The sequence below is a fragment of the Leucoraja erinacea genome, chromosome 8 (assembly GCF_028641065.1).
Source record: "Leucoraja erinacea ecotype New England chromosome 8, Leri_hhj_1, whole genome shotgun sequence".
Lineage (NCBI taxonomy): Eukaryota > Metazoa > Chordata > Chondrichthyes > Rajiformes > Rajidae > Leucoraja > Leucoraja erinaceus.
Window position 1 is genome coordinate 2,975,637 of NC_073384.1, and position 12,389 is coordinate 2,988,025.

At 43.2% G+C, this 12,389-nt stretch overlaps 1 protein-coding gene across 1 annotated transcript in view; it reads right to left on the reverse strand.

Moving 5' to 3' along the window:
• Nucleotides 1-12,389, reverse strand: part of ehbp1 (EH domain binding protein 1) — a 373,177-nt gene that overhangs the window by 276,547 nt on the left and 84,241 nt on the right. The window contains exon 6 of the mRNA XM_055638879.1: nucleotides 4,528-4,709. Coding sequence (XP_055494854.1) covers nucleotides 4,528-4,709 — 182 coding nt within the window. The remainder of the gene's footprint in view (nucleotides 1-4,527; nucleotides 4,710-12,389) is intronic.

Genomic DNA, 12,389 nt, shown 5'->3' on the forward strand with positions numbered 1-12,389 from the left:
ACAGTATAAAAATAAAAGAGAAGCATAACAAAGCAAAGATGAGCGGGAAGCAAGAGGATTGGGAAACTTTTAAAGAGCAACAGAAGATAACTAAAAAGGCAAGATGGGGAGAAAAGATGAGATACGAAGATAAGCTAGCCAAGAATATAAAGGACGATAGTAAAAGCATCTTTAGGTATGTGAAGGTGAAAGAATTAGTTAAGACCAAAGTTGGACCCTTGAAGACAGAAACAGGTGAATTTATTATGGGAATGGCAGATGAGTTGAACAGGTACTTTGGATCCATCTACACTAAGGAAGACACAAACAATCTCCCAGATGTACCAGTGGCCAGAGGACTTAGGTTCACAGAGGAAATAAAGGAAATCCACATTAGGCAGGAAATGGTGTTGGATAGAATGATGGGACTGAAGGCTGATAAATCCCCAGGGCCTGATGGTCTGCATCCCAGGGTACTTAAGGAAGTGGTTCTAGAAATAGTGGATGCATTGGTGATAATTTTCCAATGTTCTATAGACTCAGGATCAGTTCCTGTGGATTGGAGGGTAGCTAATGTTATCCCACTTTTTCAGAAAGGCGGGAGAGAGAAAACAGAATTATAGACCAGTTAGTCTGACATCGGTGGTGGGGAGGATGCTGGAGTCAATTATAAAATATGAAATAGCGGCACATTTGGATAGCAGTAACAGGATCGGTCCGAGTCAGCATGGATTTACGATGGGGAAATCATGCTTGACTAATCTTCTGGAATTTTTTGAGGATGTAATTAGGAAAATGGACAAGGGAGAGCCAGTGGATGTAGTGTTTCTGGACTTTCAGAAAGCATTTGATAAGGTCCCACATAGGAGATTAGTGGGCAAAATTAGAGCACATGGTATTGGGGGTAGAGTGCTGACATGGATAGAGAAGTGGTTGGCAGACAGGAAACAAAGAGTAGGGATTAACAGGTCCCTTTCAGAATGGCAGGCAGTGACTAGTGTGGTACCGCAAGGCTCGGTGCTGGGACCGCAGCTATTTACAATATACATTAATGATTTAGATGAAGGGATTCAAAGTAACATTAGTAAATTTGCCGATGACATAAAGCTGGGTGGCAGTGTGAACTGTGAGGAAGATGCTATGAGGATGCAGGGTGACTTAGACAGGTTGGGGGAGTGGGCAGATGCATGGCAGATGCAGTTTAATGTGGATAAATGTGATGTTATCCACTTTGATGGCAAAAACAGGAAGGCAGATTATTATCTGAATGGTGTCAAGTTGGGAAAAGGGGAAGTACAACAAGATCTGGGGGACTTTGTTCATCAGTCACTGAAAGTATGCATGCAGGTACAGCAGGCAGTGAAGAAAGTGAATGGCATGTTGGCCTTCATACCAAGAGGAATTGAGTATACGAGCAAAGAGGTCCTTCTGCAGTTGCACAGGGCACCTCGAGTATTGTGTGCAGTTATGGTCTCCAAATTTGAGGAAGGACATTCATGCTATTGAGGCAGTGCAGCGTCAGTTCACAAGGTTAATTCCTAGGATGGCGGGACTGTCATATGTTGATAGAATGGCGCTGCTGGGCTTGTATAGTCTGGAATTTAAAAGGGTAAGAGGGGATCTTATTGAAACATATAAGATTATTAAGGGATTGGGCAAGCTAGAGGTAGGAAACATGTTCCCGATGTTGGGGACATGTCATATGTCAGGCTGTTATTCATTGACTACAGCTCGGCATTTAATACAATCATCCCCTCCAAGCTGGTTACCAAGCTCTCAGATCTGGGTCTCTGCACATCCCTCTGCAATTGGATCCTCGACTTCCTCATTCACACACCACAGTCTGTCCGTATTGGTGGAAATATGTCATCCTCGATAACAATCAGCACGGGAGCACCTCAAGGCTGTGTGCTCAGCCCTCTGCTTTACTCACTCTATACTCATGACTGCGTAGCCGGACAGTGCGAACTCCATTATCAGGTTCGCCGACGACACCACTGTTGTTGGACGGAATCACTGATGGGGACGAGTCAGAGTATAGAAGTGAGATCAACCGATTGACCAAATGGTGCAAGCACAATAACCTGGCTCTCAACACCAGCAAAACCAAGGAACTGATTGTGGACTTTGGAAGGGGTATGAAAGGGACCCACAATCCCGTTTATATCAACGGGACAATGGTGGAAATGGTCAAGAACTTCAAATTCCTGGGCTTGCATTTTCCGAAGATCTTTCCTGGTGTCAGCGTATTGATGCAATTATAAAGAAAGCACATCAGCGCCTCTACTTCCTAAGAAGATTACGGAGAGTCGGTATGTCAAAGAGAACTCTCTCAAACTTCTACAGGTGCACAGTAGAGAGCATGCTGACTGCTTGCATCATGGCTTGGTTCGGCAACTTGAGCGTCCAGGAGCGGAAAGGAATGCAGAAAGCTGTAACCACTCCACAGATCACCCCACCATCGAAGGGATCTATTACAGTCGCTGCCTCAAAAAGGCTGCCAACATCATCAAGGACTCACACCATCCTGGCCACGCACTCATCTCTCCGCTATCATCGGGTAGAAGGTACAGGAGCCTGAAATCTAGTACATCCAGGTTCAGGAACAGCTTCTTCCCCACAGCCATCAGGCTATTAAACTCGCCAACAAACAGACTCTGAACTATAACAGCCTATTGCACTTTATCCGTTTATTTATATGTGTGTATATACATGGTCTATGCTATATAGACACACTGAACTGTTCTGTATTTTTTATGCTTACAATATTCTGTTGTGCTATAGCAAGCAAGAATTTCATTGTCCTATCGGTGCCACATGACAATAAACTCTCTTGACTCTTGACCAGGGGCCACAGTTTAAGAATAAGGAGTAGGCCATTTAGAACGGAGATGAGGAAAAACATTTTCACCCAGAGAGTTGTGAATTTGTGGAATTCTCTGCCTCAGAAGGCAGTGGAGGCCAATTCTCTGGATGCTTTCAAGAGAGAGTTAGATACACTTAAAAATAGCGGAGTCAGGGGATATGGTGAGAAGGCAGGAACGGGGTACTGATTGTGGATGATCAGCCATGATCACATTAAATGGTGGTGCTGGCTTGAGGGGCCGAATGGCCTACTCCTGCACCTATTGTCTATTGCATCCCAGAATACTCAAGGAGATGGCCCTAGAAATCGTAGATGCATTGGTGATCCTTTTCAAATGTTCTCTCGACTCAGGATCAGTTCCTGTGGATTGGAGGGTAGCCAATGTAACTCCACTTTCTAAGAAAGGAGGGAGAGAGAAAACGGGAAATTATAGACCAGTTAGCCTTACATCTGTAGTGGGGAAGATGCTGGAGTTGATTATTAAAGATGTAATAGCAGCGCATTCGGAAAGCATTGACGGGATTGGTCAAAGTCAGCATGGATTTATGAAGGGGAAACCATGGTTGACTAGTCTTTTGGAATATTTTCAGAATGCAACAAGTAGAATGGATCAGGGAAAGCCAGTGGATGTGATGCATTTGGACTTTCAAAAAGCCTTTGACTAGGTCCCACACAAGAGATTAGTGTTCAAAATGAGAACACATGGTATTGGGGGTTGGGTATTAGCATGGATAGAGAACTGGTTGGCAGACAGGAAGCAAAGAGTAGGAATTAACGAGTCCTTTTCAGAATAGCAGGCAGTGACTAGTGGGTACCGCAATGCTTGTTGCTGTGACCCAAGTTGTTTACAATATATATTAACGATTTGGACGAGGGAATTAAATGTAACATCTATAAGTTTGGGGATGACACAAAGCTGGGTGGCAGTGTGAGCTGTGAGGAGGATGCTATGAGGCTGCAGGGTGACTCGGATATGTTGGGTGAGAGGCCAGATGCAGTATAAGTAGATAAATGTGAGGTATCCACTTTGGTGGCAAGAACAGGAAGGCAGATTATTATCTGAATGGTGTCAGATTAGGAGAACGGGAGGTGCAACGAGACCTGGGTGTCCTTGTACATCAGTCACTGAAAGTGAGCATGCAGGTACAGCACACAGTGAAGAAAGCCAATGGCCTTCAATGCGAAAGTATTTGAGTTTAGGAGCAAGGAGGTCCTACTGCAGTTGTACAGGGCCCTGGTTAGACGGCACCAGGAGTATTGTGTGCAATTTTAGTCTCCTAATTTGAGAAAAGACATTATTGCTATTGAGGGAGTGCAGCGTAGATTCACTGGGATGAGGGAAAACTTTTTCACCCAGCGAGTTGTAAGTCTGTGGGATTCCCTGCCGCAGAAGGCATTGGAGGCCAATTCACTGGATATTTTCAAGAGAGAGTTAGATTTAGCTCTTAAGGCGAAGGGAATCAAGTGATATGGGGAAAAGCCAGAATGGGGCACTTTGGATGATCAGTCATGATCATATGGAATTGATTAGCCATGATCACAATGAATGGCGGTGCTGGCTCGAGGGGCCAAATGACCTCCTCCTGCACCTATTTTCTATGTTCCTATTACCATGTAACTGAATGGATATAAAATGCATCTTAAGCAACTGCAGATGTGTTCGATCAATCCAAGAGACTTACGTTGCTTTGCCTTCCCTCAGGAAAATGCAAGATAAAGAAAATTGAAGTGTGGCAGCAACAATTTTTTTCGATAAAGGCTTGAATTTGAGTTTGACATCGGTCTGTGTGGGCATGGGGCTTGCGTACTGCTTCATGTTGATGCTACTGGTGGCCAGGGCCTTCCTACGGCCTGATGGCGACTCCTGGAAAAAGAAAGAAAAGCAGTCAATAGTACTTTAGAATAGAATAGGAAAATATTACTAAATTGAATTGAATTGAATATTTTATTGTCACATGTGACAAGTCACAATGAAATTCATTGCTTGCACGGTATGCAAACAGCCGTACATAAGGAGTGCTTACAAAGTTACAAATCCCCCCATTCCCCCTTTGTTCTCTCCCCCCCCACAAGGGGGCAGATTATTATTTCAATGGGGTTAGGTTAGGTAAGGGGGAGGTACAGCGAGACCTGGGTGTCCTTGTCACTGAAAGTTGGCGTGCAGGTACAGCACGTAGTGAAGAAAGCTAATGGAATGTTGGCCTTCATAACAAGAGGATTTCAGTAAAGAGGTACTTCTGCAGTTGTATAGGGCTCTGGTGAGACCACATCTTGAGTATTGCGTACAGTTTTCGTCTCCCGATTTGAGGAAGGACATCCTTGTGATTGAGGCAGTGCAGCGTAGGTTCACGAGATTGATGCTTGGAATGGTGGGACTGTCATATGAGGAAAGATTGAAAAGACTAGGCTTGTATTCAATGGAGTTTAGAAGGATGGGGCGGGGATCTTATAGAAACATATAAATTTATAAAAGGGCTGGACAAGCTAGATGCAGGAAAAAATGTTCCCAATGTTGGGCGAGTCCTGAACCAGGGGCCACAGTCTTAGAATAAAGGGGAGGCCATTTAAGACTGAGGTGAGAAAAAACGTTTTCACCCAGAGAGTTGTGAATTTGTGGAATTCCCTGCCACAGAGGGCAGTGGAGGCCAAATCACTGGATGGATTTAAGAGAGAGTTAGATAGAGCTCTAGGGGCTGGTGGAATCAAGGGATATGGGGAGAAGGCAGGCACGGGTTATTGATTGGGGACGATCAGCCATGATCACAATGAATGGTGGTGCTGGCTCGAAGGGCTGAATGGCTTCCTCCTGCACCTATTTTCTATGTAACTGTGAATTAGTTGTTCAACATTAATGACATTTATTGTTCACTTCTGCAAGGTTTTTAAAATTCTGCAATATTTAAATTCCAAACCATTAAAATATAATCAGCTGTGTAGGAAGGAACTGCAGATAATGGTTTAAATCGAAGATAGACACAAAACGCTAGAGTAACTCAGCGAGACAGACAGCATCTCTGGAGAGAAACTAAAATATGTTTGTTTGACAAATAAAAGTTAAACAATGTGAAGTAAAAAATGAGGCTTTTAGCACATAATTGACATTCTGGAAACATCAACTGCCTTTCCTGATGTCCACTGCTGGCAGGCATACATTTCAGATACTCTGCGAACAGTGCTTGACATTTCAGTTATACAGGCTGAGTAGAATAAGTCAGAAATGTAACATGCCATCCTTCATAGAAAGTCTTGTTCAAGACCATCCTTATCTGAGAGATTATGCCTGGCTGCATTATACAGAACTAATAGTGCATGTAGATACCTTAAGAATGAATATAAAAATGCATCAAACACTCGAGGAGGATTTAAGTCCACTCAGAAGAAATACTTCAGAATATGCAAATACTCTCTACAGAATTAGGTTGAACAGATTTGATGAGAGTACAAACAATAAAAGGTGCTCTTTTCCCTTGCGGCCCCTGTCAATCAGTCAATGCGATTAATGCCTAAGGTTCTGCAAACCTATTAAATTAAATAGTCCTGTACAATAAAGATCCATCAAGCTATTACAATACCGCTATCATTATGGTGTTTCTGCCAATATAGTTGAGTACCTCACTATCAGTACTTGAAGAGAATGAAAACGGTTGCATGCTGCCTCCAATCTTTAAACAACGCTCATTACATCTTATGTCGCAAAGATTGTTACTATATCTTGTTTTTGTTTCAAGTCAATTTTATGCAATAATTTTGTACGGATGATTAATAAAGCATTCATTCTATTTTGTTTAATTCAACAGACTCACGGTAATTAACTAGAGTTTCAGTGCAGTGAATCCATTATGAACAAATTTTCAAACACAATAGCTAAAAATGAATGGGTGATTACAGTGTAGCTTTCCCATTGCATCCACATAAAGACTGGAGTACAAAGGTGTTTATCATGGCAATGCAACATAAATTAGCAAGCAAAGAGAGTCTCAGCACTTGGCCACAATTAGCATCATTTATAGATTTAAATACAGCTGCTCTCTGTGAATGCTTTTACTATTTAAATGTAATAAGTAATTCAAAGGAACATTGTAACTCTTATACTGTAAGGAATTTCATATTTGAATGTAAGCATTCTTTCAGTTACAGTCAGCTCGGGTGGGGTAAGCATTAAACATTATATACTGCAGTAAATCAGGCATTGAAATCAACCTGTTATATAAATGACTATTAAAACATCAATTAGCAGGTATACTGACCAAGTTAAATTGTGATAGAGTGAGCGAGAGTGAGCTGGGGTGAGTGTGTGAGTGAGTGAGTGAGTGAGTGAGTGAGTGAGTGAGTGAGTGAGTGAGTGAGTGAAAGTGAACAAGTGAATGAATGAACGAGAGTGAATGAGTGAACAAGTGAGAGTGAGTGAGCGAGTGAGCAAGCAAGAGTGACTGAACGCGAGTGAGTGCATGCGTGAGTGAGCACGAGTGAGTGTGTGAACAAGAGTGAGCAAGTGAGAGTGAGCATGTGCGCGAGAGTGAGCGATTGTCGAAGCGTCAGGGAGAGACTGTGTGTGCCTGCAGAGAAAATTGAATAGTCTTCAACAGGTGCTAGAGAAACAAATTTCCATTCGTTCCTCTACTTCACAGAAAGACAACTTCTTCCAGTAGTTTCACTATCAAAGCAAATTAATGCTTGGCTGGAACTGACAAAACCAATGCAACTGGCTAATTTAATAAGCCGTGAATGAATTGGAATGCACGCCCTATTAAGGTGCTAATTTGCAGATCAAAGGCATTCTCACACCTGGTAAAGCTGTAAAGTAAATACCAACTGCTTACTTCAACAATGGTTCCTGCTGCCTGGGAATGCACACTTTTGCTAACCTTGACCTATGCCATTTCAAAAGGTAGTAATTTCATCATCTGAGAAAAATGCTAAATCAAGAGGAAACACCTCTGCAGGTGCTTTACATGGTTAAAAAATGCGAGATAAAACATTGGCTTTACATCAAAACTGGAATTGGCAATGTAATGAACACTGTCACGATCTTCATAGATCACTTTTTTACTATCCCTTTGTATGTTCAGATTCAATACATCATGTCGAATAAGAGGAGAAAATCATTTCTTTAAGATTCATGCAGGATAATACAGCCAATTTATTAAGAAACACATATTGGACCTGGTATCTCACAGGCACACAGATGAAACTGTATACAATGCTGGGTATTTTGGGATCTGTTGAAATGATCTGTTTAGCCTGTTTAACTAAAAGCAGGTGATCCACTCTGGATAGTTAAACATTTATAGTCAAGTAATTAAAATTCAACCACAATAATAAATCATGCCATTTTTAACAGGTGGCCCATTCACTACAGGACTGGAGTGTAGGACGATAGAGAGGTGTTGCAGTATCCCACCTGGAGAAAGGACTCCCCATACCTTGGCCCATTTCTATACAAATTAGAACATGCAAATAAATGTCAACACCTTTAGCACAGGAACACAGGGAGCTGCAGCTGGTGTAACTGCAGTTCATTCTCACACGAGCTGTAGAGGGCAGTGGATTCAGCTCTGACCATCACCAACAGCTCTCCCTCCATCAAAAGCATCTGCATGGGGCACTTCCTCAAGAAGTGGCATCTGTTATTGAGGATCCCCACTGTCCGAGCCATGCCCTCTTCTTGCTACGAGAAGCACCACACCTGCTTCACGAACAGCTATTTCCCAACAACTCGGCTCTTGAACCAATCCACATAACCCTAATCCTAGTTCGGCAACAGACCACTGAGGATCACCTCCTGCACTACCTTTTTTAAATAATTGTTTTCCACTAATATCTTGTCTTTTATGCAAGGTCTTCTTTCTTTGAGAATGTTTTTGTAATTTGTGAAACATTATATTTTTGTGTGAGTGTGAGTGTCCGTGTGTGAAATGCTGCTTGAAGCAAGATCTGCAGCCTTGAACCTCTCCGTTCTTGTCCAAATGACCATCAACTCCTCTTGACTTCAACCTCTAAAAATGTACTTCCGGCGGGAAATAAATTTAATGAAATAACCCAGCCCCCTTTTGGCTGATAGACAGGTCTTCGTTCAACAATTATTATGTCCTAACATATCGCACCTATTGGGCAATAAATATGCAAATTCAGCAAGTTCTTAAAAAATAAGTGAGACTTAGGGGCAGCAGTTAGTCATAGTGATACAATGTGGAAACAGGCCCTTCGGCCCAACTTACCCACGCCAGCCAACAATGTCCCAGCTTCACTAGTTCCAGCTGCCTGCGTTTGGTACATATCCCACCAAACTTGTCCTATCAATTCCTATTAAATCTTTTCCCCTTCACCTGGAACCTATGTACCTGTCTAACTGTTTCTTAAACTTTGGGATAGTCCCAGCCTCAACTACCTCCTCTGGCAGCTTGTTCCATACATCCACCACCCTTTGTGTGGAAAAGTTATCCCTCAGATTCCTATTGAATCTTTTCCCCTTCGCCTTGAACCTATGTCCTCTGGCCTTATACTCTAAGTGCGGTCTCACCAACGTCTTATACAACTGCCACATGACCTCCCAACTTCTATACTCAATAGGTACACAAAAAAGCTGGAGAAACTCAGCGGGTGCAGCAGCATCTATGGAGCGAAGGAAATAGGCAACGATTCGGGCCGAAACCCTTCTTCAGACTCAATGCTCTGTATACAACTTCTATACTCAATACCCTGACTGAAGAAGGCCAATGTGCCAAAAGCCTTATTGACCACGTTATCTACCTGCGACTCGACCTTCAAGGAACCATGCACCTGCGCTCCTAGATCCCTCTGCTCTACAACACTACTCAGAGCCCTACCATTCAATGTGTAGGTCCTGCCCTTGTTAGACGTCTCAAAATGCAGCACCTCACAATTCTCTGCATTAAATTCCATCAAGCATTCCTCCGCCCATCTGGCCAATCGATCCAGATCCTGCTGCAACCTTTGTTGGTCTGAAGAATAAATAGACCAACATGAAATCAGCCTGCAATCTTCAGAAATGCATATCTCATGGCATCTCTCCTCTCTGCATGAACACAGTAACACCATTTAAAAATTAATGAGAGCATGTCATATATTCCTACAGTCATAGAATGATTCAGTGTGGAAACAGTCCCTTCGGCCCAACATGCCCACACCGGCCAATGATGTCCCAGCTACACCAGTACCACCGGCCTGCGCTTGGTTCATATCTCTCCAAACCTGTTCTCTCCATGTACCTGTCTAACTCTTTCTTAAATGTTGGGATAGTCCCAGCCTCAACTACTTCCTCTGGCAGCTTGTTCCATAAACCCACCACCCTTTGTGTGAAAAAGCTTCCCCTCGGATTCCTAATAAATCATGTCCTCTTCACCTTGCACCTATGTTCTCTGGTGGTTGATTCCCCTACTCTGGGCAAGAGACTTTGTGTGTCTAACCGATCTATTCCTCTCATGATTTAGTACTACTCGACAAGATAACCTCCTGCACTCCATGGAATAGAGACCCAGCCTACTCAACCTCTCCCTGTAGCTCACACCCTCTAGTCCTGGCAACAACCTCGTAAATCTTCGCTGTACCCTTTCAAGCTTGACAATATCTTTCCTATAACATAGTGCCCAGAACTAAACATAATATTCTAAATGCAGTCTCACCAACGTCTTATACAACTGCAACATGACCTCCCAACTTCTATAATCAATACTCTGACTGAAGAAGGCCAAAGTGTCAAAAGCCATTTTGACCACCTTATCTACCTGCGACGCAACCTTCAAGGAACCATGCACCTGTACTCCTAAATCCCTCTGCTCTACAACACTATCCAGAGCCCTACCATTCAATGTGCATGTCCTGCCCTTGTTCAACATCCCAAAATGCAACACCTCACATATATCTGTATTAAAATCCACCAACAATTCCTCAGCCCACGTGGCCAATCGAACAGGATCCTGCTGCAATCGTTCACAACCATCTTCACTATCTGCAAAATCACTCACTTTTGTATCATCAGCAAACTTGCTAATCTTGCCCTGTATGTTCTCATCAAAATCATTGCTGTAGATGACAAACAGTAACAGGCCCAGCACCGAACCCTGAGGCACACTACTATTGTATTGTATTGTATTCAAATTTATTGTCATTGTCTCAATTTGAGACAACGAAATGAATTTCCCTTACAGGCAGTATCATAAAAAAATCACAAAAAAATAAATAATAAATAAATAATAAATAAATAATACCACATATTAAAAATAAAATTGAAATTGAATTAAAAATTTAAAAATTAAAAAAAAGCACAAACACAGAAAGTCCACGACACAACATAACATAAATGGCACCAAGGTGAGGATGGCACCATAGTCCAGACAGCCTCCCCTCCATGTTCATCCGTGGTCGGGGCCTTCCGAGCACCCGCAGTCGCCGCCCCGGGTGGCCCGATGTTCAGGCCCTCACGCCGGGCTGGTGGAACGCCGACGCCGAACCCCGGCGGTGAGCATCTTCCTCCGCAGCGGCCCGGACCTTCTGATCAGCCGCCTCCTGCTGCCGGAGTCCGCAGCTCCCGAGTCCACAGGTTGAGCCGGACTAGTCACAGGCCTCCAGTGTGAGAAGCAACCTTCCACCATTACCCTCTGCTTCCTTCCAAGGAGCCAATTTGATATCCATTCAGCTATCTCTCCTTGGATCCCATGAGATTTAATTTTCCAGAGCAGACTACTATGCGGAACCTTGTTGAATGCCTTACTGAAGTCCATGTACACAACACCTCTCGGACAGTATAAAAATAAAGGAGAAGACGTATAACATATCAAAGATGATCGGGATGCTAGAGAGTTGGGCAACTTTTAAAAAGCAACAGAAGGTAACTAAATAAGCAATACGGGGAGAAAAGATGAGGTATGAAGGTACGCTAGCCAAGAATATAAAGGAGGAGAGTAAAAGCTTCTTTAGGTATGTGAAGAGAAAAAAATTAGTTAAGACAAGTGTGTGTCCCTTGAAGGCAAAAACAGGTGAATTTATTATAGGGAACAAGGAAATGGCAGATGAGTTGAACAGGTACTTTTATTCTGTCTTCACTAAGGAAGACGCTAACAATCTCCCAGATCTTCCAGAGGATGGAGGACCTAGGTTGACGGAGGAACTGCAAGGTGACTTGGATAGGCTGGGTGAGTGGGCAAATGTTTGGCAGATGCAGTATAATGTGGATAAATGTGAGGTTATCCATTTTGGTGGCAAAAACGGGAAAGCAGACTATTATCTAAATGGTGGCCGATTGGGAAAGGGGGAGATGCAGCGAGACCTGGGTGTCATGGTACACCAGTCATTGAAGGTAGGCATGCAGGTGCAGCAGGCAGTGAAGAAAGCGAATGGTATGTTAGCTTTCATTGCAAAAGGATTTGAGTATAGGAGCAGGGAGGTTCTACTGCAGTTGTACAGGGTCTTGGTGAGACCACACCTGGAGTATTGCGTACAGTTTTGGTCTCCAAATCTGAGGAAGGACATTATTGCCATAGAGGGAGTGCAGAGACGGTTCACCAGACTGATTCCTGGGATGTCA